The sequence below is a fragment of the Rhinolophus sinicus genome, chromosome 5, assembly GCF_057876585.1.
Source record: "Rhinolophus sinicus isolate RSI-liver-muscle chromosome 5, RSI-T2T, whole genome shotgun sequence".
NCBI classification, from domain to species: Eukaryota; Metazoa; Chordata; class Mammalia; order Chiroptera; family Rhinolophidae; genus Rhinolophus; species Rhinolophus sinicus.
Window position 1 is genome coordinate 80,185,198 of NC_142505.1, and position 27,212 is coordinate 80,212,409.

General features: G+C 41.7%; 2 protein-coding genes across 24 annotated transcripts in view; both read right to left on the reverse strand.

The window, feature by feature from the left end:
- Nucleotides 1-27,212, reverse strand: part of KLHL3 (kelch like family member 3) — a 237,405-nt gene that overhangs the window by 82,110 nt on the left and 128,083 nt on the right. For 10 of the 23 annotated variants that reach the window (XM_074313563.2, XM_074313562.2, XM_088798622.1 and 7 more), the window contains 2 exons: nucleotides 16,043-16,162; nucleotides 2,481-2,587 (listed from right to left, as the gene is read on the reverse strand). In XM_074313563.2, the coding sequence (XP_074169664.1) occupies nucleotides 2,481-2,587; nucleotides 16,043-16,162 (227 nt within the window). Of the gene's footprint in view, nucleotides 1-1,682; nucleotides 1,909-2,480; nucleotides 2,588-16,042; nucleotides 16,163-19,775; nucleotides 19,923-27,212 lie in introns of those variants that run through there. The other 13 variants (XM_074313570.2, XM_074313568.2, XM_074313569.2 and 10 more) reach the window with 5 other exon arrangements.
- LOC109451767 (large ribosomal subunit protein eL42-like) lies at nucleotides 13,160-13,951 on the reverse strand. The gene has a single exon (XM_019740236.3). It carries the CDS (start codon nucleotides 13,499-13,501, stop codon nucleotides 13,205-13,207), a length of 297 nt encoding a protein of 98 aa, XP_019595795.3. The 5' UTR covers nucleotides 13,502-13,951; the 3' UTR covers nucleotides 13,160-13,204.

A 27,212-nucleotide genomic window follows, 5' to 3' on the forward strand; every position in this document is an offset into this window, starting at 1 on the left:
GCTTAAGCAGTAACGAAGGATGAACAGACGTTAGGCAGGCAAAGAGAAGGGCCTGAAGAACATTCCAGGAAGATGGATAGCAATTTTTTTAAGTACACACATCGAAAAAGGCTATTTGACTATGTATTTATAAAATCAACTTTTTTATGTTAAAAACATATTTTGTACCTATATATTTATAAATACAAAATCTAAAAGGATATGAATTATTAGGTTGGTGCAAAAGTAACTGTGGTTTTTGCAATTACTTTTAACCTTTTAAACCGCAATTACTTTTGCACCAACCTAATATAATCTTATCTAGATGTTGTATTACGTGTAATTTTTAAAGTTTTGCTTGCCCACATTTTCTAGTTTTGTTTTTTTTTCTGCAATGAACATATGTCAATACTGGATGAATATGTGGATGGATGGACGGACAGACAGATGAATGGGAGAAGGATGGATAGTAACCAGATTCAATGGAAAGCTATGGCAGGGCATCACATTAGATTGTTTTTTTCTGTTGATTCTCTCCTGCCTTCAATTTCTAGAATCCAAGACTTGCCCCCAAAGCATCTTCTTTCTCCATTTGTAAAATCACCTTGATTTTGCTTAGGCTCTTCCACTACGGGAGAGGAAGTTCATTAGCAAAATGTAAAGGCAACACTAGTAAGTCATTGCGATTCCAAACAAACCCCTCTCTCAACACTGGACTTTCCAAACCACACACAGAGAGAAGAATGACTGGCAGAAATATTTTTTGAAATTTTAGCTAAATAACAGTTGCTAACAAAATAAATTATTTTTCTAAAAAGAGAGATGGATAAATGGGGGGGGGGAGGGGGGAGGAACAAAAAAATATTACCACTAGGGTTTGAGACTTCTCCAAAGAGAATGCGGCTCAAAATTTCTAGGTAGCTGAAATTATCTGGTTTTCCAGGTGACACTGAAATCCCTGGCCCAAGGCTCGCAGTGAGGTCAGAGGGGCTTAGTCCACACTTAGAGAGGCAAGGCTCTGAGTTGAGACCAGCTCCTTCGTATGATGAGCCAAGAGGAACCCTCAAAATACATGTGCCATGTCTCCCCCAACAGGAACCACTCTTGCCCAGCAGAGGCTGTGTACTATATTCGGAAAAGGTAAGAGCCTATTTAAACAAAACTGTGCCTGCACACAACCATTCTTAGCAAGCCCACATTCATTCTTTCCGTCTTATTTACTCTCCTAAATACCAAGCCGTGTGGTTTTAACAATGACAAGACATGGTCCCCAAGTGCCCAAAGCTCACAATCAAGTGTCAGAGACATTTCATTCATTCATTTAAAAACTATGAGTCCCTCTATGTACCAGGTCCTCAGGGTACAGTAACAAACAAGTCCGACAAGATGGCTGACTTCATGGAGCTTATATTCTAGTGAGGAGAGACAGGGAGAAAAACCATGTAAACCAACCAACCAAAATGATTTTCAGATAGTGATAAATGTTATGAAATAAAAATAGGCAAGTTATGGAATAGAAGAGAGACTTAGGGGGGAACTATAGGTAGGGTGGTCAGGGGAGGCCGCTCTGAGGAGACATCGGAGCTGGAAAGGGCAGGACAAGCAGCAGCCGATACAGGACGCCAGAGCACAGGCACTGCAGACACAGGAAGCGAGGAGAACGCAAAGTGACAGCGGCCACACGCAGAAGAAGCCCAGGGTACCGGCGAGCACGTGGAGGGGTCTCCCCAGCGCAGCTGGCCTTCAGTCAGCAGTGATTTGCAGGGCACTGCATGTGCCTGGTTCAGGGCGGGTGGTGTGAGGCTCTCCAGGCTGGAACCTCAGCCCATGGGTTTCAGGGAATTCTCTCAGAAGTAACACATGTGAAACAGTTGGCCAAGGCTATGAGGTATATGCTCAGGGAACAGGGACTCCCTGGAAAGCTGGCAAAGGTGCTGAAACTGAACATTCCTATGTCTTACTCTCCCCCACCCCAGCCCCCACTATCACCTCTCCCACACGCCTGTAAAGGCCAGAAGAGGCCCACAAGCCCTGCCTGGAAGGAAGGGCTGGGAAAGGCCAAGATGTGGGTCAGCCAGCAGAGCACTGGGCCAACCACCAAGAATCCAAGTTCCACTCATTCTGCATGTGACCTTCTCTTCTTTCAGCTTTAGTGTCCCCCAATCTGCAAAATGAGAGACCAGAAGGCCCGGGGATGTGCCCCATGATTTGCATTTCTCACGCTCTCCCCACATGGTTAAAGAAGCATGCTCAGGTTTGGGAACTAATGACTACAGGATTCTACCTCTTTCTGCCTCATGGCGGACAAGGGGCTGCATGCCTGACTGGCCGGCTGAGACTACGGGTCCTTCACGTTCTCCAAGCACAGCATCTGGCACATAGAAGCTCCTCACGGCGGGTGTCACGGCCTCTCTTTCCACCCTCCCTTCATGCCACCACCCTCATATCCTCCCAGGGGGGCTGCAGCCTCCTAACTGGGCTACTGTTTCCCCTCGCCATACCTGTGAACATCGCACAGAAGTAGGGGCTGCAGGCTGCCAGGACCACACGGTGGGCTTCTATCTCGACGTCTTCTGCCACAATCATCACGTCACACAACAGCTGCTTACTGTAAGACACCAGTGAGGGGACAAGATGGGTCACAGCACCAGCACACCCCCGGCCATACAAGGTATTTTTTTCTCCCACCCAGATTCCATACTGTCACCCTAAAAGGCTGTCGTAGAGACTTGCCCCATCTTTAGACAGCAGAGTGGACTCATCAACGTGTCCAAGTCCCCGACAAGCCTGACATTCATGCTTTCCTACGGCACACAGGGCGATCCAACTAGTCTGCGGCTGCAAACTCAGAGCTCCTCCATTTGTCTTCACCTCTCTGCTCCCCATCCCATCAACTCGGACTGAGACAGCGGGACAGCAGCTCAGGGAGCGGTGGGAACAGCTTGGGGCTGTCAATCAAGTGACTGAACAAATGCCGAGGGGCATGATCATGGCACTGAGGGGTGTCACCAGCAAGAAGAAGTATGAACAAGTCCCCAAGAGATCCCCTGTCTTTGCAGTACTGGTAAGAGGCCAGCTAGACTGAGAGCACTCGCCTATTTCTCCTCCCACCCAGATCTAACCCCATCACCAAGAAGCCTTGCCTGCACCCCATGCGCCCTAAAGACCCTGCACACAACGCCATCACTGCAATTGCTAAGAATACTGTACCTACCTTTCTACTCGTTTGTCACCCCACTGCACTGTGGACTCTGACATGGATTGCCTTATTTACTATTACCTCCTAGACACCTGGCTACATGCCTAGCCCATAGCAGGCCCTAAATTTTTACGAAATAAATGAATGAATTTTGAAATGGAATCCATCTACACTCATAGACAGATGGGTATTTTGACAACTCTGGAGAGTGAAAGCATGCTGCAAGGCCCTGTCGACCCAAGGCTGTGCCCGCTACCACCTTCCAAGTTCTTGTCATGACTATTATTAACATCATGGTAACAGTTATGGAGCTGTATGTGCCAGGCACTGGTCTGAGCACTTTTCTACACATATTACTTTATTTAATCCTCTCTGTAACTTTATGAGGTAGGGCTATTGTTACCCCCCATACAAGGAAACAAGGCAATTGAGGTCCACAGAAGCTAAGTAACTTTCCCAAGGTCACACAGAAAGGGAGCAGAGGAGAAAGGATTTGAATGAAGGCAGCTGAGCCCCAGAACCCATGCTCCTAACTTCTATGGTATCCTGTCACCACTAACTCCTCCTTTAGACTGAAGCACTGTAAGTGGGAGGGAAACAGGGAGGACACTTTCCAACAATGATCTACTGGTAGTGGTTACTTAGAATAACTCTACTGGATTGGGAAGTCTGCGGTCATGACTGGGTTTCATGTGACAGGGATGAGATGAATGTAATGAGTCTGTCATGATTGATAAATGGAAGAGAAGCTACATAGTTGCCACCCCTGGTGTACCATATTAAACCCCTGCCAACTATTAAGCTATTAGCCCAGGTTCACTTATCAGAGCAACAGAATCATAAAGCCTGAGAAGGCTGGAGCTGCATATGCCCTTAGAGATTATCTGGTCTGTGACGCTCAGAGAGGTGGCCCAAAGTGACAGAAGCTCGAGTCTTAAATCCTGATAAAGTACCACGATGCCTCATGATTGGCTGACACTTAGAATGGGGATAAGACAGAAATGGGTCTGCTCCATTATAGGGAAAGGAGGTCAGGAAAGGTTCAGCATATGGCATAACGTATCAGTGAGGGGGCTTCTGGGAAGACTGAGACCTCTGAGCACCAAAACCTGGGGGTGGAACCACACCCTGCAGTGGACAGCACACGCTACACACAATATCAGAATGAGCCGGCTCAACTGGGAACATCACTGGCTCTGCCCCTAAATGGCTATGAGGACAAATGACTTCGCCACAGTTTTCTCATCTTTCTTAGCTACCTTGGGTCATACATCAAGGGGACCAAATGAGATTGCAGATGCCACCTGGGAACAGATTCATTTTTAACCTGGACAAAATTTATTGTAAAAATGTATTCCAACATGAATAGACTCATCTTGGACATTTTTACTTCTGTTCAAGATTTTAGCAAGAAAGTAATCACTGCTATTTAAAAGTACACGTAATTTTTTTTGATAACCAGTATTTTAATGAGGAAAGTGTTGACACAGATGGGTCAGAAATATTGAGCAAATTTTCAGTGCTAGGTGCTGAACAAGCAAATGTCAGAGAAAGATATCTTGCACAAACCCAGAGGAGCGGACAGTTCATGAACAAATGAGAAAAAGATAAGAAGGAATGAGGAATAAAGACGGAGAATCCAGTTTTGAAGGCATGAGAGCAGTTTTGATGGGCGGGAAGTGTATCTCAACGCCAGGGAAACTCTAACCTGGGAAAGTGACCAAGAGAAACTTGCCAAAAACTCCAGGTAGGCTTGCCCTGGGTGTGGAAAAGCCTAGCTATACACTGCGGCCATCTCTGTGCACCCACTCAGCATGCAAAAGGGGAGGGCAGTTCCCAAACGCTGCATGGCTCACCAGTGTTTAGTCCTAAGGGATCCTTGTTTCTGGAGCTACCCCACTACTCCAAAGGACAACCTTGAGGAGAGAAAAGGAGAGCTATACACGTTATGATTTCTGGAGAATTACAGTGTAGCTGTTAGGAAGGAGCTCAGGCCGTGGAATCAAACTGACCAGCATTCATGTCTGTTTAGTATCAGAATTCAGACGTGTGGCAACCAAAACAATGAATGGTGCTAGTAGTAAACATTCAGTAAATGTTAACGTACTTCTTTTCTTCATTTTTCCACAAGAGACTTCATTTAAAATTAGAGGTTAGATTTTGGACATGTTAAGTCTGAGCTGCCTTCTGGACATCTACGCAGGGTTATCCACTAGGCAAGTGGATACCTAAGTCTGGAGTTCAGAGGTGGGAGATGGTTAGGAGGTTGGAAGGAGAGGAAGAACCAGCAAAAAAGATGAGAAAGCAGCCAATGGGATAACAGAAAAACCAGAAGAGTGTGGTGTCCACGAAGCCAAGTGAAGACAGGGCTTCAAGGAGGAAGGAATGATCAACTGTATCATTTACTACTTATAAGTAAGATAAGATTAGGGCGGCTAGATAGGGCAATTATGCAATAAAATAAAATTAAAGCCATCCAAATTGGAAAGAAAGAAATCAAACCATTTCTGTTCTCAAATGACTTAATCTTGTAAGTAGAAAATCCTAAGGAATTCACTAAGAACTATTAGAACAAATAAATGAGCTCAAGAAGGTTGCAGAATATAAGATCGACATACAAAAATCAACAGACAAACAAAATCTACACACTTGTAATGAACAACCCAAAAATGATATTAAGAAAAAAATCCATTTACAATAGCATCAAAAGGAGTAAAACACTTAGGAATAAATTTAACCAAAAAAAAAAAAGTACAAAACCTGTGCTCTAAAACTACAAAACACAATTGAAATAAATTAAAGAAGACCTAAATGAATGAGAAGACCTCCAGTTTTCATGGATTGAAAGATTTAACAGCTATGATAGCAATACTCCCCAAATTATTCTACAGATTCAGCACAATTTCCATCAAAATCCCAGCTGGGTTCTTCGCAGAAATTGACAAATTGAACCTAAAATTTGTATGAAAATGCAAGAGACCTAGGATGGCCAAAGCAATCTTGAAAAAGAACTAAATTGAAGGACTCACACGTCCCAATTTCAAAACTTACTACAAAGCTAAAGACAGTGTAGTACTAGCATAAGGATATATATAGTAGATAAATAGAATAAAATTGAGAGACCAGAAATAGACAGTCACATTTACAGTAAACTGATTTTTGACAAGGATGCCAAGACCATTCAATTGGGAAAGAATAGCCTTTAAGACAATGGTGCTGGGACAAATGGATCACCACATGCAAAAGAACGAAGTTGAACCCCTACCTCACATCATATACAAAAATTAACTCATAATGGGTCAAAGACCTCAATTTAAGAGCTAAAATTATAAAACTCTTAGAAGAGAACACAGGGGTAAATCTTTATGACTTTGGATTAGGCAACAGTTTGTTAGATATGATACCAAAAACACAAACCAAAACTAAAAAAAATAAAATAAATAAATTTGACATCAAAATTTACAACTTTTGTGCTTCAAAGGACACGATTAAGACATCAGGAAACTGAAAAATCCCACAGAATGAAAGAAAAAATTTACACATCATATATACCTGATAGCAGGCATGTATATAGAATACATGAAGAATTTGAATCCTTAAAACTCAATGATAAGTAGACATATAATACAATTTTTAAATATGCAAAGGATCTGAATAAACATTTCTACAAATAAGATAAAGAAATGGCCAATGATCACATGAAAAGATGCTCAACATCAGTCATCAGAGAAATGTAAATAAAAACCACAGTGAGATACCACCTCATACATACTAGGATGGCTGTAATCAAAAACACAAAAAATAACAAAGTGTTGGTGAGGATATGGTGAAATCGGAACTTTCCTACATTGCTGAAAGAAATGTAAAATGGTATCACTGCTTTTAGAAAACAGTCTGACGGTTCCTCTAAAGGTTATACATAGAGTTATTATATGACCCAGGAATCCCACTCTTAGGTACATACCCAAGAGAGATGAAGGCATACATCCACACAATCACTTGCACAGATACTTTCATGGCATCATTATTTGTAATAGCCAAAAGCCAAGTGTGGTATATCCATATAATGAAAAATTATTCAGCAATAAAAAGAAATAAAATACTAAGACACAATGCAATATATAGATGATGTATTATAGAACTGTACACTTAAAATCTATATACTTTTACTAACCAATGTCACCCCAATAAATTTAATTTAAAAAATACTAAGATATGGTACAACACGGATTAACCTTGAAAACAATACGCACAGTGAAAGAAGCCAGTCACCAAATACCACATATCGTATGATTCCAAAATAGGCAAATTTATAGAGACAGGAAGTAGAATAGTGGTTGGCTAGGGCTGGGGGGAAGAAGCAATAGGGAAAAATAGGGAGAGTACTGCTAAAGTGTACAGGATTTTTTGGGGGGTGATGGACATGTTCTAAAATTAATTGCTGGTTGCACGACTGTGAATATATTAAAAGCCATTAAATTGTATACTTTAAATGGGTGACTTGTATGGCATACGAATTATATCTTGATAGAGATGTTACCAAAAAAAAAAAAAGGAAAGAAAAAGAAATCAATGTGCTTAGACGATTATTCCAAGTAATAAAAGGCACAGTGGCAGACTATCCAAAGAAAACAAAAGATGAGGACAGAGAACTGTTTGCAATTGTGAAATGAGAGGTTAAAACTGTCAAGATGACCTAGAAAAAGACTGTCTCTCCTTTTCAGGGTGTGCTATTCCAAAAAGAACCACATCCCCACTTGCTGGCTGGCTGGTCAGGAGCCAGAGAGCTCACAGGGCTCTGCTGCCCAGCAGTAGCTGCTGGTCTGACCAGAACAGAGCTAAGTGCAAAAGGAGGAGGAAGGCCGGGTAGTCACCATGCCAACAGCCCGTTCTCTACCAGGAAAGTAAAAAGAATAGGAAACTCATGAATTGTGTGATTCATAAATTGCAAAGAACATGTGTGCTTGAACTAAAATAGCTTAAAATTGAGGGAGGGGAATGTGAAAACAATGCAAGAAATAATCCAGGTCCCTGGAATATCATGTAACACAGAACATTTCAGTAGCTTAATCCCCGGATGGCAAGATGCTTTATCCAGGCCTTCATCAAAACAAAATATGCCTCTCTCCAGTTCCCATTAAACTCACCCAGATCAATCAAGGGTCTATGCAGGCCTCCTGCCTCACCCATTTCACTCTGGTTTTTCAAATTAGCCATTTAAATACCTTAGAATGTGATAGAACACATTCAAATGCAAGCTTCCTTGAGGGCAACACTTTAATTCACTTATCTACCGCCACATTCCTGCAGCTGAGCACAGCGCTTAGGAAACCACCGCAGTCATCAGGATAACAGCTAACACTTACAGAATGTTCACTATATGCCAGGGCCGCATAACAATATCTAAGGAATAGGCATTGTTATGATTATGCTGCACGCAGTTGAAATCGCCACGCTACTTCTCGGAATTAATTCTATGCTAATAATCATGAATGTGCATGAATATTCAACAACAGTGACATACGTTCTATCACTGTTCTAAGCCCTTTACTTATTAATCCTCTTAATAAGCCAGCAAGACTGGAACGGTTATTAACCTCATTTTAAGGTTGACAACAGTGAGGTCAGGGAGATTAATTAACTTGTCCAGGGTCTCACAGCTAGTAAGCACTGGAGCCAAGATTGGAAACCGGGCTCCTATCTATGCCTGTAACCACTATGCAATACTGCTCCAAACATGACCACTGTAGGTGTTACTTACAAGAGGGATTGAAAAACCTAGACATCCAACAACAGGGAACTGTTTAAAAAAAACAAACCAAAGATAGAATATCATTCTTCCACTAAAAATAACATTGTAGCACAGTTAGTGACATAGAAAAACGTGTTCAATATAGTGGTAAGAGAAAAAAATCTGGTTGAGACATATATTTTAAAGAAAACTATTCTCCAAAATGTTAACAATGGTTACCACTGAGTATCAAAATTATAGATGAATATTTTCTAAATGTTCTATAATAAATATATTCCTTTTTCCAAAACAAAAGAAAAATTTTTAATTAAAAAAAATTTTTTTAAATGAAAGAGAAACCCATGCCTAAACCTGAACTAAAATTTCCCCAGCCAAAACATATACAGACTGTGATCTGTTTGAAAAAAAACAAAAAGAACAAGATTGTGATGGTTAATTTTATGTGTCAACTTGACAGGGCTAAGGGATACCCAGAGAGCTGGTAAAACATTATTTCTGGGGGTTTGTGTGAAGGTTTCTCCAGAAAATATTAGCATTTGAATCGGCAGACTGAGAAAAGAAGAGCTCCTTCACCAATGCAGGTGGGCGTCATCCAGTCCACACAGGGCGTGAACAGAACAAAAAAGCAAATGAATTCTCTCTTTCTCTTCTTGAGCTAGACTGTCCATCTTCTCCTGCCCTCAGACATCAGAGCTACTGGTTCCCAGGCTTTGGACTGCACGACTTACACCAGTGGCTCGTTTCTCAGGCCTTTAGACTTAGACTGAATTATATAATACTGGCTTTCCTGGTTCTCCAGTTTGCAGACAGCAGATTATGGAAATTCTTGGCCTCCATAAACACGTAAGCCAAGTCCTATAATGAATCTCTCTCTCTCTCTCTACCTCTCTCTATCTATATCTCTATCTATAGATATAAATAGAGATAGATAGATAGATCTATATCTATAAAATATGTATACACACACACACACACACACACACACACACACACACACACAATCTTATTGGTTCTGTTTTTCTGGAAAACCCTGACTAATACAAAGGTTATTCACTTAAAATTTGGCAAAGAACCAGTGTTTCCCAAAACAAATTTCACAAAACAGTCGGTGTATACATAACAACAACCAAAAGGGATTCTATAGTCAAACATGTGTGGGAAACCGTCAGTTAGACAAGTTTGCTGCAGGACTTCTCAGGGATTCTAATATGCCTACATGCGTTATGAATCTCAGTGTGGGGCACAGCAGTTTTATACAGCATTTTTCAAACTCATTTAGGTACAGAGCTCTTTTTTCCCACAGAGAATCTTGCGGAAATCTGCCTCAGCAAAGACTGTCAAATGTTGATTATACAAAAGAAAAGAAGAAACAGGACTGTTGAAAGAGGTTAAATCCAAGTCAATGCTTTTGGGGAAAGATGCAAAAATGTGGTAACTTGCAAAAGAAGCAATTAAGGATGTAGCGGGATGACTTCCCTTTTTAAGTTATTTAAGAAAAAGAATCTATGTAATTTCACTAACAATTGTCACTCCAATAAATTTTAAAAAATGAAAAAAACGAAAAACAAAAACCAAAAAAGAAAAAGAAAAAGAAAAGATGCTAGTAAAGGAAAATGGGGGCAGGGGGAATTCTGTGTGCACGTCTATTCCCTGAGCTCTCCCTTTCAACAGTTACTGGATTTGGCTACACCAGGCAAAATAAGGTCTGGTGAGAGACCTGAAGTCTTTTTTTTTTTTTTTTCTGTTTTACCGAGATATAACTGACATATAACACTGTATAAGTTTAAGATATACAATGAAATGATTTGATATACATACATATTGTGAAACGATTACCACAGTAAAGTTAGTTAACACGTCTATCACCTCACACAGTTACTACTTATTATTTGTGGTAAGAACATTTAAGATCTAGTCTCTAAGCAACTTTCAAGTCTACAGTACAGTATTGCTGACTACAGTCACCATATTGTACATATGATCCCCAGAACTTACTCATCTTATAACTGGAAGTTTGTACCGGTTGACCAACATCTCCCCACGTCCTGCACCACCGCCCACCCCCACCCCCTGAAAACCACCACTCTACTCTCCGCTTCTATGAGGTCAGCTTGTTTAGATTCCACATACAATGAGATCGTACAGTATTTGTCTTTCTCTATCTGGCTGATTTCACTTAGCATAATGCCCCAAGGTTCATCAATGTTGTTGCAAATGGCAGGATTCCCTTCTTTTTTTTTTTTTTCCTTTAGATATATACCCAGAAATAGTACTGCTAGATTATATGGAAGATAAAGTTTTAATTTTTTGAACTTTACTGTTTTCCATAGTGGCTACACCAATTTACATTCCCACCAGCAGCACACGAGAGTTCCCTTTTTTCCACATCCTTGCCAGCATTTATCACATCTTTTTTTTTTCAATTTTTTTTATTTTTCAATTACAGTTGACATTCAACGTTATATTAGTTTTAGGTGTATACCACTCTGCTTAGTGATTAGACATTTATATAACTTATAAAGTGATTCCCTAGATATATCTTGGCTTTTTTATAATAGCTATTCTAACAAATATGAGGTGAGATCTCCTTGTGGTTTTGATTTGCACTTCCCTGATGATCAGTGATGGTGAGGATGGTGAGCCCCTTTTCACATTATCTGTTGGCCAGTTGGATGTCTTCTTATCTATTCAAAGGACCTGAAAATGTCTATTCAGGTCCTTTGCCCAATTTGTAATCATAGTATTTATATTTTGCTATTGAGTTGCATGAGTTCCATATATATGTTGGCTATTAATCAGCTATAAGGTTTGCCAGTATTTTCTCTCATTCTGCAGGCTTCCTTTCTATTTTGTTGATGGTTTATTTGCTGTGCAGAAGCTTTTTAGTTTGATGTAGTTCCACTTATTTATTTTTGCTTTTGTTGCTTATGTTTTGGGTGTCATATCCAACAGCTCATTGCCAAGACCAATGACAAGGAGCTTTTCCCCTGCTTTCTTCTAGGAGTTTTATGGGTTCAGGTCTTAATACTTAAGTCTCTAATCTATTTTGAGTTAATTTTTGTGAGTGGGGTCCAATTTCATTCATTTGCATGTGGCTGTCCAGTTTTCCTAACACCATTTACTGACGAGACTATCTTTTCCCCATTGAGTATTCTTGACTCCTTTGTCAAATATCTGTTGACTGTACAAGCATGGGTTTATTTCTGGGCTCTCAATTCTGTTCCACTAGTCTATGTGTTTCTATTATACTGTTTTGATTACTATAACGGTGTAATATAGTTAAAATCAGGAAGTGTGATGTCTCCAGCTTTGCTCTTCTTTTACAAGATTGCTTTGGCTATTCAGGGTCTTTTATGGTTCCATATGAATTTTAGAATTGTTTTTTCTATTTCTGTGAAAAATGCCATTGGAATTTAGATAGGGATTACACTGAATCTATAGATGGCTTTGGGTAGTATAGACATTTTAACAATACTAATTCTTCTGATCCACGAACACAGAACAACTTTCCATTTATGTGTATCTTCTTCCACTGCTTTCATCAATGTTTTACAGTTTTCAGTGTACAGATCGTTTATCTCTTTGGTTAAATTTATTCCTAAGTATTTTATTGTTTTTGATGCTATTGTAAATGAGATGTTTTTCTTTATTTCTTTTTTAGATTGTTATTAGTGTATAGAAATGCAAATGACTTTTGTATGCTGATTTTGTATCCTGCAACTTTACCAAATTTGTTTGTTAGTTCTAACAGTTTTGGGGTAGAGTTTTCTATTTTCTATATTCAGATCATGTCATCTGCAAACAGAGACAATTTTACTTCTTCCTTTCTGATTTGGATGCCTTTTATTTCTTTTTCTTGCCTAACTGCTCTGGCTAGGACTTCCAGTACTGTGCTCAATAGGAATGGTGAGAGTGAGTACCCGTCTTGTTCCTGACCTCAGAGGAAAAACTTTCAACCTTTCATTATTGAGTATGATGTTAGCTGTGTGTCATACAAGTATATGGCTTTTATTATTTTGAGGTATGTTCCTTCCATACCCAATTTATTGGGATATTTTTTTATCGTGAAAGGGTATTGAACTTGTCAAGCACTTTTTTCTGCATCCACTGAGAGGATCATATGATTTTTTTTTTTAAATTTCCCAAGGGAAATTTTATTAATGACACTAGTTTATTTCCCTCCCCAAAAGACCAACCCCATGAAGTAAACACATCCTCAAGATTTTGTCTTCAGAATAAAAATACGAAGCTTAGAATTGGATCACTTGGCCCTTTCACTTCTTATCTCCTCCCAGTTCAAAATGTTTGCATCTCTTAATAGCCACCATTCTCTTAGATCTGCAGTTGAGCTCAACACATTCAAGCCTCGGGACAATCTTCTTTGTAGTTTTAGCCTTTTTGCGGAAAATTGGCTTAGTCTGCCCACTATAACCACTCTGCTTCCTGTCATAACTCCGCTTTCCCTGCGCATACAGTGAATCCTTGCCCTTCTTGTACTGTGTCACTTTGTGGGGCTGGTGCTTGCCACACTTCTTACAGAAAATCCGGCAGGTTTTAGGAATGTTCACCATGTTTGTGAGAGCGCTATCTGCGAGGAAAGAAGCAGGATCATATGATTTTTATCCTTCATTCTATTCATGTGGTATATCACATTTATTGATTTGCATATCTTGAACCATTCTTGCATCCCAGGGATAAATCCCACTTGATCGTGGTATATGATCTTTTTAATGTGCTGTCGAATTCAGTTTGCAAGTATTTTGTTAAGAATTTTTGCATCACTATTCATCAGGAATACCGGCCTGTATTTTTGTTGTTGTTTTGTTTTCTTTTTTGAAGGAGGGCATAGCTCACAGTGGCCCTGGTGGGGATCGAACTGGCAATGTTGGTGTTATTAGCACCACACTCTAACCAACTGAGCTAACCAGCCATCCCTGTAGTTTTCTTCTCTTGTGGTGTCCTTATCTGGCTTTGGTATCAGGGTAATGCTGGACTTGTTAAAATGAGTTTGACACTGTTCCCTCTTCTTCAAGTTTTTGGAAGAGTTTGAGGAGGATTGGCATTAATTCTTCTTTGAATGTTTGGTAGAATTCACCAGTGAAATCATTTGGTCACAGGCTTTTCTTTGTTGGAAGATTTTTGATTACTGATTCAATCTCCTTAATCATTATTGTTCTGCTCAGATTTTCTACTTCTTCTTGATTCAGTCTTAGAAGGCTGTATTTCAAGAATGTATCCATTTCTTCTAGGTTATCCAATTTTTTGGCATATAATTGTTCATAATGGCCTCTTATGATCAGTTGTATTTCTGTGGCATCAGTTGCAAAGTCTCTGCTTTCATCTATAATTTTGAACCCTCTCTCTATTTTCCTGGTTAATCTAGCTAAAGGTTTGTCAATTTTGTTTATGTTTTCAAAAAAAACCAACTCTTAAGTTTCATTGATTTTTTTTCCTATTATCTTTATAGTCTCTATTTCATTTATCTCTGCTCTAATCCTTATTATTTCCTTCCTTCTGCTAACTTTAGGCTTGGTTTGTTCTTATTTTTCTAATTCCACGAGGTGTAAAGTTAGGTTGTTTATTTGGCAACCTGGAGTCCTAAATCAGACAAAGGTCATAAGCCATACTCAAGGGAACTACATGGAGAACTTCAACAGTGGCCAGGGCACACAACAGCGATGCTTCAGTGACAAGAGAACCACATCCACAGACATGAACATCAGCACTGCACGCTGCCTAATACAACCATGGACAGAGCTTCCAGGAAATTTGGCAGGAAGCCTAAGAAAAATTGAGCAGTAGGGCATAAAACAAATTTAATTTAACTTGATTTTCATGCTAAACACTGAGCCCTGAAGAAAGTAGAAATGAAGAAACAAATACAGAGTCAGACAGAACTTTTGTTTAGAAGTAATTCAACCCCCTAGTCAACAAACACATCTTTGGCTATACACGCTTTTGCTCATGCCATTTTCTCTGCCTGGAGGATTTTCCCCTAACCCCACCACTTTCACTTCTTTAATTCCTATTTGTCCTTCAAAAGTTAGCTGAAGCATCACCCCCTTTAGGAAGTGTTCTCCAACGCTGCAGTTGGACATACTTTGCTCCACAGCGCCCTTTAAGAAACAAGTAATTACTGCACACCTACCACGTGGCAAGTACTTGATGCGTTCCCCCTTTGTAAAATACCTTCATTGCTGTAGAAAATCATTTTCGTTGACCTATTTAAATTTTTTATCTTGTATCCCCACTCACCCATCCCAGAGCCTAGCCAGTGCCTCTGTGTATCTTTGGTGAATGACTCAAAGTTCCTAGGAAGTGCCAGGTGCTAGAGATCAAATGATTCAGAAGTTGCCCCTGCCCTCAGGGAACTCATGAACTACAAAGAAAAGAAGAGATAAACAATTACAGCTCAAAGTAGGATGCAGTATACAGTAAATACTGGCAGGGGCAGAGGAAGCTTGTGAGCTGTCTGGAAAGAGAGTGTGTCAGCACAGCCTTTCCACAGAAAAACATGTTCAGGGCCCTGAACCTGTCTTGCAACAAGTTCATCAAACATGCACACTGGCCTTACAAATCGCCTGCACACCCATCACCGTTTAGCTCAGCGAGGATGAGTACATTTGCATTTTATTTATTTCTTTATGGAATTAAATTGCATTTTAGAAGCTAGGCATCCTTCCATTCACGTGGCTGTCTTGACAAACTAAGTTCAGACCAAGAATTGAGAGGGAGGCCAAAAGCAAATGCATGGCACCCACAATCTTCAATCTGCAATTGTGTGTAGGTGTTGCCATCATTCTATTATTGGACTTGGAGCAGCTAGTTCTGTCGGAAATCAAGTTTATGAACAGAACTTCTGTAACCATAATGGATTTTTGCCCTGTGATTAAGCACTAAAATGATAGGTGTTACATACAAAGGAAAGAGAGAGATCTCTGAAAGATGTTCTGTCTGGATCAGAGACTGAAAGGGGAAGCCAAGTGACTGTCTGAGAGTGGATGGGGATGAGTCAGGATTCACTAGGAGGTGGTGCCCTGGTGTCTCAGTCCCTGAGGACGCTCACCCAGCAAGTTCCTTCCAAAAGAGAACAGGCAAAATAGGAAAAGTACCTCCGCAGTTCATTCATAACCTTGAACGCCTTCCCCATGTGGGCAGGGTTGACAGTGATCGTCTTCTGGTTCTTCTCGTCATCCCCAGCCTGTACCGGAGGCTGGGAGTTCAGCTTGATACTGTGAACAGAAAGGGAGTGAGAGGGGAACAGGAAGATCACACGTTGGTAAACCCATTCATCCAACTGCCATAAGTCCATGCATTTGCCCACCCACCAGGGGCATCTCTGTCAGCCTGTTCTCTTAACCCCAGACCAGCAGAGAAGGAATGCACTGAGTCAGGCATTCTTGCAGGATCTTCCAGTGCAAAGTGCATTCCTCTGGGGGAAGTCAGGTCCCAGCTCAGCTTTCCCCACCAAGCACTTTCGTGACTTTATGCAAGGTCCTTACCCTCCATTTCTCCATCCCCTAAAGGGTTAGGGGAGGCTAAGCACTAAGCACTCAATTCACGGAGATGTTTGTTCGTTCAACAACCACCTAATGGAGACTACTAAGTGCCAGACACTGTATTTAAATTTAAGGGAAACACAATAATAAACAAGGTACAGACCCCACTTTCACAAAGCTTAGAGTTCAGTGGAGAAGAAAACCAAGTAAACATTTAACCATGACATTGTAAGTACAAGATTCTATAGGAGTTACAGAAGCATGGAGGATGGGCAATGACCCCAGCACTGGAACTTTTAAGGAAAACTTCTGAGAAAGAATAGATATGAGCCCAGTACAAAGGAAGATGAAGAGCATTCTGGCAGAGGAAACAGGATGCACAAAGCCCTGGAGAGTCAAGTGTGTCGAAAGTACTGAAGTTCAGTCAAACCAGAGAAGAGGATCAAGAGACAAGGGTAAAAGACCAAACCATCGTGTCATATAAGCAAAGCTAAGGAGTTTGGATTTCATTCTGAAATCATGAGAAGCCATCAAAGGGCTAAAAGTGGAGAAGTGGGGCAGGAAGCAGGTGAACACATCTGTGCTTTGGAAAGATTACACTGGCTATGGAGAACGGTGGCACAGAAGTGAAAGCTTTTGGGAAACCACAATCCCATAAAAAGACAAGGGGCTGCAATGTGTTATGAAAAGAAAGTCTACCTGTGTGAGCTAAATAAGCAGGTGGTAACTAGCAAGCGTCACCCATAATCTCAGAACCCTCTGTACTGAAGGCAAAACATCCAAATCCTTATGGGATGCCATCTAGATGCCCAACTACTCCTGAGCAACATGTCTCAATTTAATGGGGGTGGGAAAGAAAAAAATTAAAAGAATGAGCAAGGAAGCAACTATTCAGCTCCACAGTCATCAAGTGGAGTTACCTCTGTTTGGACCAGGCTAAGCTTTGCTTTGCTAGTCGGAAAACAGAACCTTCTCTACTTGTGTAGATTTGGGGACCCACAGTTCACTCCAACTCTAAGACAATGAGAGTAGTTTCCTTTGCCTTTCCCTCTGTCCACAGCCCTCTGTCCATGCTATCACTCAGCCTTGCAAACTGGCTTGAGAAAGGAGCTGCTGTGGTTAAGAGAATGTTCCAGAGATCTAAGAGTCTCAACAGCACTCACACTGGGATTTGTAAATTTCAAATACAATCAGGCATGCCAGACCCACAGCTCATCTGACCAGGACAGACTGCTCCTCTGGCTGCCTTCCACACCTCAGCTCAGCGTACAAACGTAAGCAATGGACATTTGAACTTTGGGACTGTTTGGATTCCAAGTGCAAAGAAGTTAGATGAGCACAGGACAAAAAACATATAAAGAGATGCACAAAGGCAGCTGATTAGAGTCATGTGTTTAAAGAGGTAAAGAAACTCACAAAACAGAAAATGTGATAAGGAGGAGTACCCAGTAAAGATGAAAAACTTCATGGAAGAAATCCCACAAGCATAATTTCTTTTATAGTTAGTGTCCTTTCCTACTCCAAGGCTAGAAAGATATGGATTTCTACATTCTACTAAAAGCTTAACATTTTTCCTTTTGATAAATTTAAGTCCTTCTTGTATCTGATGTTGATTTTTATGTCACAATGTGAAACAGAGATCTAATTTTTCCCCATAAATTCCACTTATTGAATACTTCTTATTTGCCCCACTCACCTATCATGACACTTTAGGTCACATATCAACATTCCAAATATGCAGGGATCTATTTCTGGACTCTCTAACCTGTTCCTTTGGTCAGTTTATCTGTCTCTGTACTAGTAACACATTTCTGTAGCTTCATAACAAGGCCTGATATCTGAGAGGGCAAGTCCCAATCCTATCATTATGCTTCGGAGGTGTTATGAATGTCCTAGTCTCTTTACTCTTTCATACAAATTTTTAGTATCAGCTTGTCAAGTTCCATGAAAGACTCTCATGGGATTTTGATAGAAACTGCACTGGATTTATAGATCAATTTGGAGAGAACTGACATCGTTCTGATATTATGTCTTCCTATCCATGAACATGGAATATCTCTTCATTTATTTAGGTCCTCTTTAATGTCACTCAAACTTTTGTGTTTTTTCCGTATGAGGACCTTACACGTTTAAACTTTAATTCTTAAATTTTAAATTAAATTTTATTCTTACATATTTGATGGTTTTTGTTGCCATTTTATAATAGCAATGATGTCTTTTTTAAATTATATTTTCTAATTATGGTTTATAAAATACAATTCATTTGTGCAAACTGATCTTTTATCCAACCACCTTACCAAATGCTCCCATTATTTCTATTTGTCTGAAGATCTAGTGAGGTGTTCTATGTAAACTATCATTTCTTTTTTAATTTTTTAAAAATATTTTGGGGGGCAGGGAGGGGAATATTGGGGAACAGTGTATTTCTCCAGGGCCCATCAGCTCCAAGTCGTCCTACAATCTAGTTGTGGAGGGTGTGGCTCAGCTCCAAGTCCAGTCGCCGTTTCAATCTTAGTTGCAGGGGGCGCAGCCCACCATCCCATGCGGGAATTGAACTGTCAACCTTGTTGTTGAGAGCTCAGGCTCTAACCAGCTGAGCCATCAGGCTGCCCCTCCGGCAGCTCGTTATCTTCAATCTAGTTGTGGAGGGCGCAGCTCACTGGTCCATGTGGAAATCGAACCAGCAACCCTGCTGTTCAGAGCTCGTGCTCTAATCAACTGAGCCATCCAGCCACCCAACAATCATTTGACCCGAATATAAAGCCAGAGGTTTTCTTTTCCCTTCTTTCCAATTCTTAGGGCTCTAATTTCTTTTTTGAAAGAAATTGGCTAGGATAACCACACAATGTTGAACAGAAAGTATGCTAATGAATACTCGTATTCTTGTCATCTTCCTGATTTTAAAGATGTTTCTAATGTTTCCCCATTGTGTATGTTTACTGAAGGAGTTTTGTAGATGCCCTTCATCAAATTGAGAACATTTCCTTACATACATTGTTTTTTTAATCATAAAGTTATACTGAATTTTACCAAATGTTTTTGTGACTCTAATGAGATGATCATATGGATTTTTCCCTTTATTCTTTTAATGGGGTAAATGATACTAATATATATTCTAATACTAAACCATACTTGCATTCCTGGGATAAATCTAGAAACTGTAAAACAACGCACAAATATTCATTATAAATGTTGTCTTTAAATTGTATAAAGACTTAAAAGCCAGAAAGAGAAAATATAATTTGATATTGATCAGGGAACCATTAAAGGTTTTTAACAGGGAACTAATAAGATTAGAGCTCATAAAAGCCCCATGGACAGACGTTATTCGTCCCATTTCACATACATGGAATAGATGTAGACCAAACAGACCCATCTTGGAAGCACGGACGACAATATCCACTGTCACTAGTGATCAGAAAGGCTTGCTCTTCCTTGTGTGTTGCTCTTGACGTTTTCCACGCTTCCAGAATGGTCAGATAATGATAAATCCCTGTTAATACAATGTTGTATTTACCAAAAGATCTCAAACATAGATTGCCTATTATCAGAGGATTAAAGTTCAACAAAATGCAATTCACACTAAAGCTTCCCTGAAAGAACAAGGTGATGACCACAAGGCTGGTGAAGGAAAAGACATCTGGCTTCCTCCTTCTATCCAGAGTCCTTCCCAACCTTGATGCAAAGGCAAGGCTTAACATCAGAAGGAACCCAACATCTCTGTCTTCCTTTGCTCTGCTTGGCTATGAAGACGGGGGAAATCTGGAGTGGGGTCTCTGGTTTCCAGATGATACAAGCTTCATGGAAACTCACTGACCTTCCAGAGAGCAGGAAGTTAAGGAAAGAAAGGATCTGAGGGCTCAGAGAAGTTAAGAATCTTGTACAAAGTCACACAGATAATAAGCGGCAGCAATAGGATCTGAGCTTAGGTGTCCTTGACTGGAATCAGCCCAAGCTGTTTCCCAACAGCCTACATCCTTCAGCAATATAAGTACATATATATGCACGTGCACACACACACACACACATATGTAGATATGCCTCAGCCTAGGATCACATGTTCAGGCAGAGCTGCTGGATCCCAACAGTCCCTCCCCTAAAGCTGTCTCCCTCCATTCATACGAGATCTTAACTTAGTTACTCCCCAACAGATAGCCAATCCCACTCTCTCAAGGACCCATCCCCAGCATGCTCAGTTCTTGATCCCAGACAAGACTGGTGGATTTCCCTCCCTACCTGTGAAACACAGACCACAATGAGGTATATTTCCCTCTCTTGCCCAAGTTCAAGGTCTAAGACCATGCTTTTTAGCCTACCCAGACCCAGCCAAAATCACACACACACACGCCACACCTGTAGGCAGACTCAGCTACAATATGTTTTCTGCTGAAAAGTTTTTATCAGTAAATACTCTAAGCACAAAGTGGTCAATTTCTCCAAGAGCAAAGACTGGCTCCAGCTTCAACCCTTAAGCCTCAGCCCCTATTAAAACCACACCAAGCTTCAAGAACTACCACCCAGCCCAACTGAGGTGATCTAGTCTTCAGCGTTTCATGATCTGGCAAGAGGTATGAAAGCCTACCAAATTCTCTCCACAGCGAATGTTGATTTATATGTGCTCCCCCTCCCCCTCGCGACCAGACCTGAAGCTCAGGCTGCTGACATCACTGCTCATTATGTCCACAGTTTCAGTAACATTCAAGTTGAGCCATATTTAAGATTCAAATGAATCACCGATAATAGATGTGGTGAGAAAGTATGGGCCGGCCAGAATCCTAGTTCTTTCCTACAGAATTATACAGAAATGGGTTACCCAAGCAATTTCCCACACAGGCTGCAGCAGAATCAGAACACATCTAGTCAACTTTGTCAAACCACCACATATCTGGCTCAGTAATTTAATTAATTTCACACACTGTCCTGTTATTATTAAACATACTTATGTGAACCACCACTGGTGCCATGGTGAACTGGTGCAGTGAGGAATTCCTCCAACCCAGCAGGTTAAAAGGCCAATAACCCACAGAAAGAGAGTATTAGAAGTTGGCTCAGACATAGTTTGCACTCTCACTGATGCCATTCAAGTAGTCATACCTGTGAGATAGTCGAGGCCCACAGACATAAGAAGGATGAACACATTGGCCCTTCCTTCCTGGGCTCTCTGCTCCTCTTTCCCCCTTGGCCTAGACCATTACCATGGCCTCTCACCTGCTGTTCCCCATTCCTTTTTTTTTTTAATTGAGATATTCACTTTATTGTGGCAGTCTGGAACTGAACCCACAATATCTCTGAGGTATGCCTATACACATGTGATAAAATGACAGAACTACACACACACACACACACACACACACACACACACACACACACTGTGGCAATGTCAATTTCCTAGTTTTGATGTTGTGTTAAATGTTCAGGTTTGACTTCAGAAATGGTCTGTGCTGGTCTTAGAAATTAGAAGAGATCACCAAGTTTACCAAAGACTTGTAAGGGCTGGGACTTCACTGGAAACACGGGTAACTTCATGGGAGACTCTCGTTGGTCCTAATGTCGCTGCTTATCAGAGGCGCTCTGGTCATCACGTTACATGTCTCTTTACCCCCATCACTGTTTCCTTTTGGTACACACTTGCCTGCTACATGCACTGTCTTCATCCCTTAATTTTCAACCTTCTTTGTTTTAGGTATGTTTTCCCCATTCTTGCTCTCCTTCCAAATGTTGCCTGTACACCACTGACAAAGTGATCCTTCTTAAAGGTCACTCTGATCACATCTTTCAAATTCTCACTGCCAATAGGTCTCTTCAGGGGCCATGAGAGTTACATATAAGTTAGAGGCTCAGTCATAGCCCTCTGCTCCCATTTGTTATATATATATATATATATGGTGCCCATGTAAGATGGCCTTTCACAGGATTCTACAGCTAGAAAGCTGAAAAATCATCAGTCTACAGGGTAAAGACATGATTCTTGCCTACTATCCAAGCCCCTCCTTGGCCTGGACTGAATATAAATGCTAGTCTTACCTTGCACTCATTTAAATATTTACTGAATACCTATTCTATACGGAGCAGATGAACCATCCACTACGGGGGATTCTCCCTCCCTCTTCCTGTATCAAACTCTAAATACCTGTTCTTCCAAGACTAATTAAGCTTTATCTCCTCTATGAAACCCACTGAATCCTTCGGTCCTAAGTGATCTCTGTCTTTCCTAAATTCTTACAGTATTTCTGGCCTAGAACTCAATTGGCACATAGAATATTGTCCTGTGTTTGCTTACCTTTTCATGGAACCCATCCTACCACCCGTCCCTCTCACACTAGATTCAATATTCCTCGTAGGCAAAGACCATGTGTCTGAGGACTATCTGTATGGCCTGGCCTGCGCAGCCTAGAGCCATACCCACAGCAGGCCCTCACTACATATTTGTCATCAATAAACTCTGACCTGAAACTCTTTCACTTGTCCTTACCAGTGATAGCAGAGCAGAGTAGGATAGCCTGCCCCAACCACTGCCTCCAATCCGAACAATTTAAAAAAACACAAGTAGCGTTGGCCTTCAGAGTTGAACTATAAATCAATACCCATAAAATATTAATTATAGAGTTCATAAATAAAAATATATAAGCTCTAAATATTAGGCCCTCTTCCCTTGGCACATCACCCAAGGCCCTTTCTCCTGCCCTACCTGATCCTCTAAATTCCAGATCCACCTACCCAATGTCTTGACTCCCCCACTTAGGTTTTGCATAGTAACTCATACTCAATATATCCAAAATTAATGCCCCCCACCCTCCCTCAAGCTGACTCTTCTTTCTGTATTTTCTATCTCCAAGGTATAACCAACCCCCACTCACCTACCCAAGGCAGACACTGGGATGTCATCCTGGACATCTTCCCTCTCTCCTCTCTCACATCCCCTGCAGACAGCCACGAGTCCCATCAAGCCCATGTCCTTTCGTATCTCTCCACTCGTTCCCTCTCACAGTCACTGCACCACCTCAGCCCAGGCCATCGTGATCTCTCGTCTGGATTACTGCGATAACCTCCTGCCAGACTCCAGAGTGGTCTGCACAGAATGTCCGTGTGAGCAAGGCAAGTTCTAAGTGAAACTTCTCACTGGGTCCTCACTGCACTCAGAACAAATCTCAGAGATCTAGCCTGGTCCTTCATAATCCCATCATTGCCCTGAAGACTTCTTGTTACTGCAGTACTGAGATACTTGAAATTGCCTAAATACAGGGCTCTTTTGCCCTGTCCCCACCCACTCTCCCATATGTCCAGCTTGCTCCTACCAGTCCTTCAAGCTTCTTGTTGGACGTCTTCCCTGTCACCCACCGGTGCCCACTAGATTAATTTCCCTTCTTCTGTGTTCCCACAGTACTCTGTGCTTCCCTCTGTATAATAATGCGATTACCTCTTACTTCTCTGTCTCCCCCACACAGTGTGTGCTGGTAAATGTTTAACAGTTGGTTGGGAGGAAGGGAGCCCTCATTTGTAACATTTGCCAATTTCCAAGGTGTAAATACTCCCACCATGGTAGATTTCAAGCTACCAGACGCAATGTCACTGAGTATGTGGAGTTGGGAAGAGTTGTGTAAGGGCACGTCATTATGCCACCAGAGAGTATTTCCACTGCACAGAGATAACAAGAGACAGAATTAAGAAGCCCAGACCATAGTAAAATAATTAGGAAGTGATGAGTTTTGAATGTTTATTACATTGTTTTTAATACAATTAATTGGTAAGTTACATCATTTGATTTTAATAAGGGCTGTATTTAAAAACTGATTCACAAAATTCCTGAAATTTTTAACAAGCAACTCTTAGAAGTGAGTAAATGCTGGTTCTAGCACAGCACTGCCCACCCTAGAATCTGAGTTGAGAGCCAGGATGGTGTCTTATTTCCCTCTCTATTAGCCTCTGGCATATGACAGGTGCTCAGTAAAGGATTATTGAGTAAATGAATGGACAGGTAAATAAATGAGGCATAACTACCAACTAGTCCCTCTTTCCTCACTTCCCCGTATTAAAATGATGGCGGCTTTGTCCTTCTCAACTTCCCCTCATTCCTCCTCCACGGAAGGGGGGTTCTTTCTTAGCCAGTCCAGTTCCCTGCATTCACGATGAAGAATCAGGGGCATTGGGGTGGGGGAAGGCAAGACAAAGGCAGCATCAACTGAAGAAGGGGGAAGGAAGCAGCAACCAGGGTTGCTTACTGTGTCAGCTCTTAAGCTCTTTCCACTGCTGAGGAAAATTCAGGCAATGAATGGAAAGAAACGAATACTGGAAAGCATGTCAGCAAAGCAGGAGAAGGAAAAACCTCTAGGTAGGCTGAGTGTGCAGACGTGTTTGGGGCTCTGTCAGATGAGGCGCTCCGGAGCAGCCGGGGATGAGAGGAGAGGAAAGGAAACTGAACTGCACCGCCTCTAAAAGGCTTCAAGAGATGCAAATAACGTTCAGGCAGGGTGGGCTGATACAGGACCACATACAGAGCCCAGGAACATTATGTTCAAGCTACATGAGACAGAAGAAAGGCAGTCACCTGAAGAAGGCAAAACCACTCTGAGTTGGAGTAAGACTATACCAAATGCATTAAAATCCCTCAACAAAAAAGTATCTTTTAGAACAGGACACCGAAAAACAAGATTCGGACAGAGAAAGCCCTCAGTCCCACTCATCTCCCACTATCTAGGAAAGAAAATGATTTAATTATCAGACATAGTCATTTGGTTCAGCCTCAGGTCAGATCCCTGTTGTGGAGCTTAAAGTCTCCAAAACTCAAATGTCATAACTCAGTCCCTAGCTTACCATGAAGTCTTTTGATCATTTTGGCCTCCCCCATGGTTCTCCTTCAGGAAGCAACAAAGCGGTGGCAGGCCCTCAGGAAAACCTTGCTAGTAATAGTTTTCATGGCAAATTAACAAACTGCCCTTCGGACCGTTGTACTTCAGGTTCTCATGATGAGTTCATTAGCATGACTGCTTCCCAAGTCTGGCCGGGAATGGGACGCTGACAAGCTAGGCTTTCAGAACCTACAGGGCTCTGGGGAACTGGCAGATCTAGTGTGTATCCCAAACCAAAAGTGCGAGACTAAAATGACCGAATTGATATTTCTCCTTCTGAATTCAGGAAGGACCTGGCAACTGGAAACCGTCCAGGCAGCAGGTTTCAGGACTTGATAGTGCAGCAGTCCTGCCACCAGGAAACACCACCTACACACAGGCGGCCAGAACACCCCATATTCTGCATCCTCCTTCAGTGGTGCCCGTTCAGGCCATGCCTCAGTCCAGGGGGACACAAATCTGGAAGCGACAGCTCCTGGGCTGCAGTTAGTAAGTTAGCATTTACTGAAAGCCGATGATACGTTACAGCACTTTACCTCCTGTCGTGCGGGGCGGCCTGCGGGGTCTCTGCTCCCGCTCCCCACACGAGAACGCAGGACATGGTGAGGCCAAAGAGGAACACCCATGGAGCCATAGATGGGGGAATCATACCACTATATTCTCGCTGGTGGCTGGATTCACACAACGTGTGACCTGCTGTCCGCTTTTCTGCCAACTGACTGACTCCCCTCGCTAGCTGCAATCCGCCGTCCTAACTGCAATCTGCGCTTGCTAGGTCAGCCACCATCCTCTTGTTAGCCCCCATTTTTTTGCTAGCGTAGCCACGACAGTTATATTAGTGGCCAATGGCTCACTGGTTACAGCTGACGGCCAACTAGCCACAGCTGATGGCCATGCAATCACAGTTGATGGCCATTTACTACCTGAGCCAGCACCTTTCTATGTGAGGCCGAGAGCCTGGAAACTGCTCTCTGAGGCTCTGTCCCCACCTCTCCACTGTCTCATTTTATCTTCAGAACAACCCTGAGCAAGGTATTATTATCCCGGAGGCACTGAGATAAAATTTACCCAAAAGTCCCACACAACTACTACATGGAGAGGCAACACTCAAACCCAGGTCTCTCTGACCCCGGGCCCATGCCCATCACAGCAATGCCCACTGATGTGGGATAACGACCGCAGCCCATCAGGCCAAGGCGGGGCTCATCTCTCAGGTCCTGCTCTCTGAGGTTCTCCACTGCGTGGCCAAACCAGGCCAAATGGAAAACACCTGAATCCTCCAGGACCTGTGACATACACAGCACTACTTCACCCCACTGATTGTGGGAAACTGCGCCATGTCCTGGAATCAGTATTATCCATTGTACTGAATTTGGAATTTTCACACAAGCCCATCATGACTCATCAAAGCTGACCAGCAGCTGCAGCCATTCTTCTAATGTGCTCAACAACAGGTATGTTACTAATCGCATTCCTAAGAGTCTAATTCACAGATCGCTTCCTTCAAAACCCAGGGGGGAAATCTCTGAAGGGGACTGTGTAAAAATGTAAAACAAGATAAATGCTTGAGTTCATGCAGAATTAGACGAAGCGAGAGAAAGACTAAAAGAAAACGCATCCCTTGTTATGTGGCCTTCGGGAATCCAAGCTTCTGACTGGTTTGAATAGGAAGCTGAGCTCTTCCCATGTGTGTGGTTTTGATAGAAGCTACAACAGACTCATGAAAGTTAAAAAGAAAATCCAGGAAAGTTGTGCTCAGGCTCTGAAAACCCTTCCAAATTATAAAAAGTCATAGATTTCTAGCTTGAAGACAGCTGAATTTATTTAATGGGGGGGAAAAAATCTAAAAACAAAGATGTTCATTTTTTAATATAGTTTATTAATGTTCTTTTCAGTCTAACCTAGTTTTAGGGTTCATCCAGCAATTGAAAAAAAAA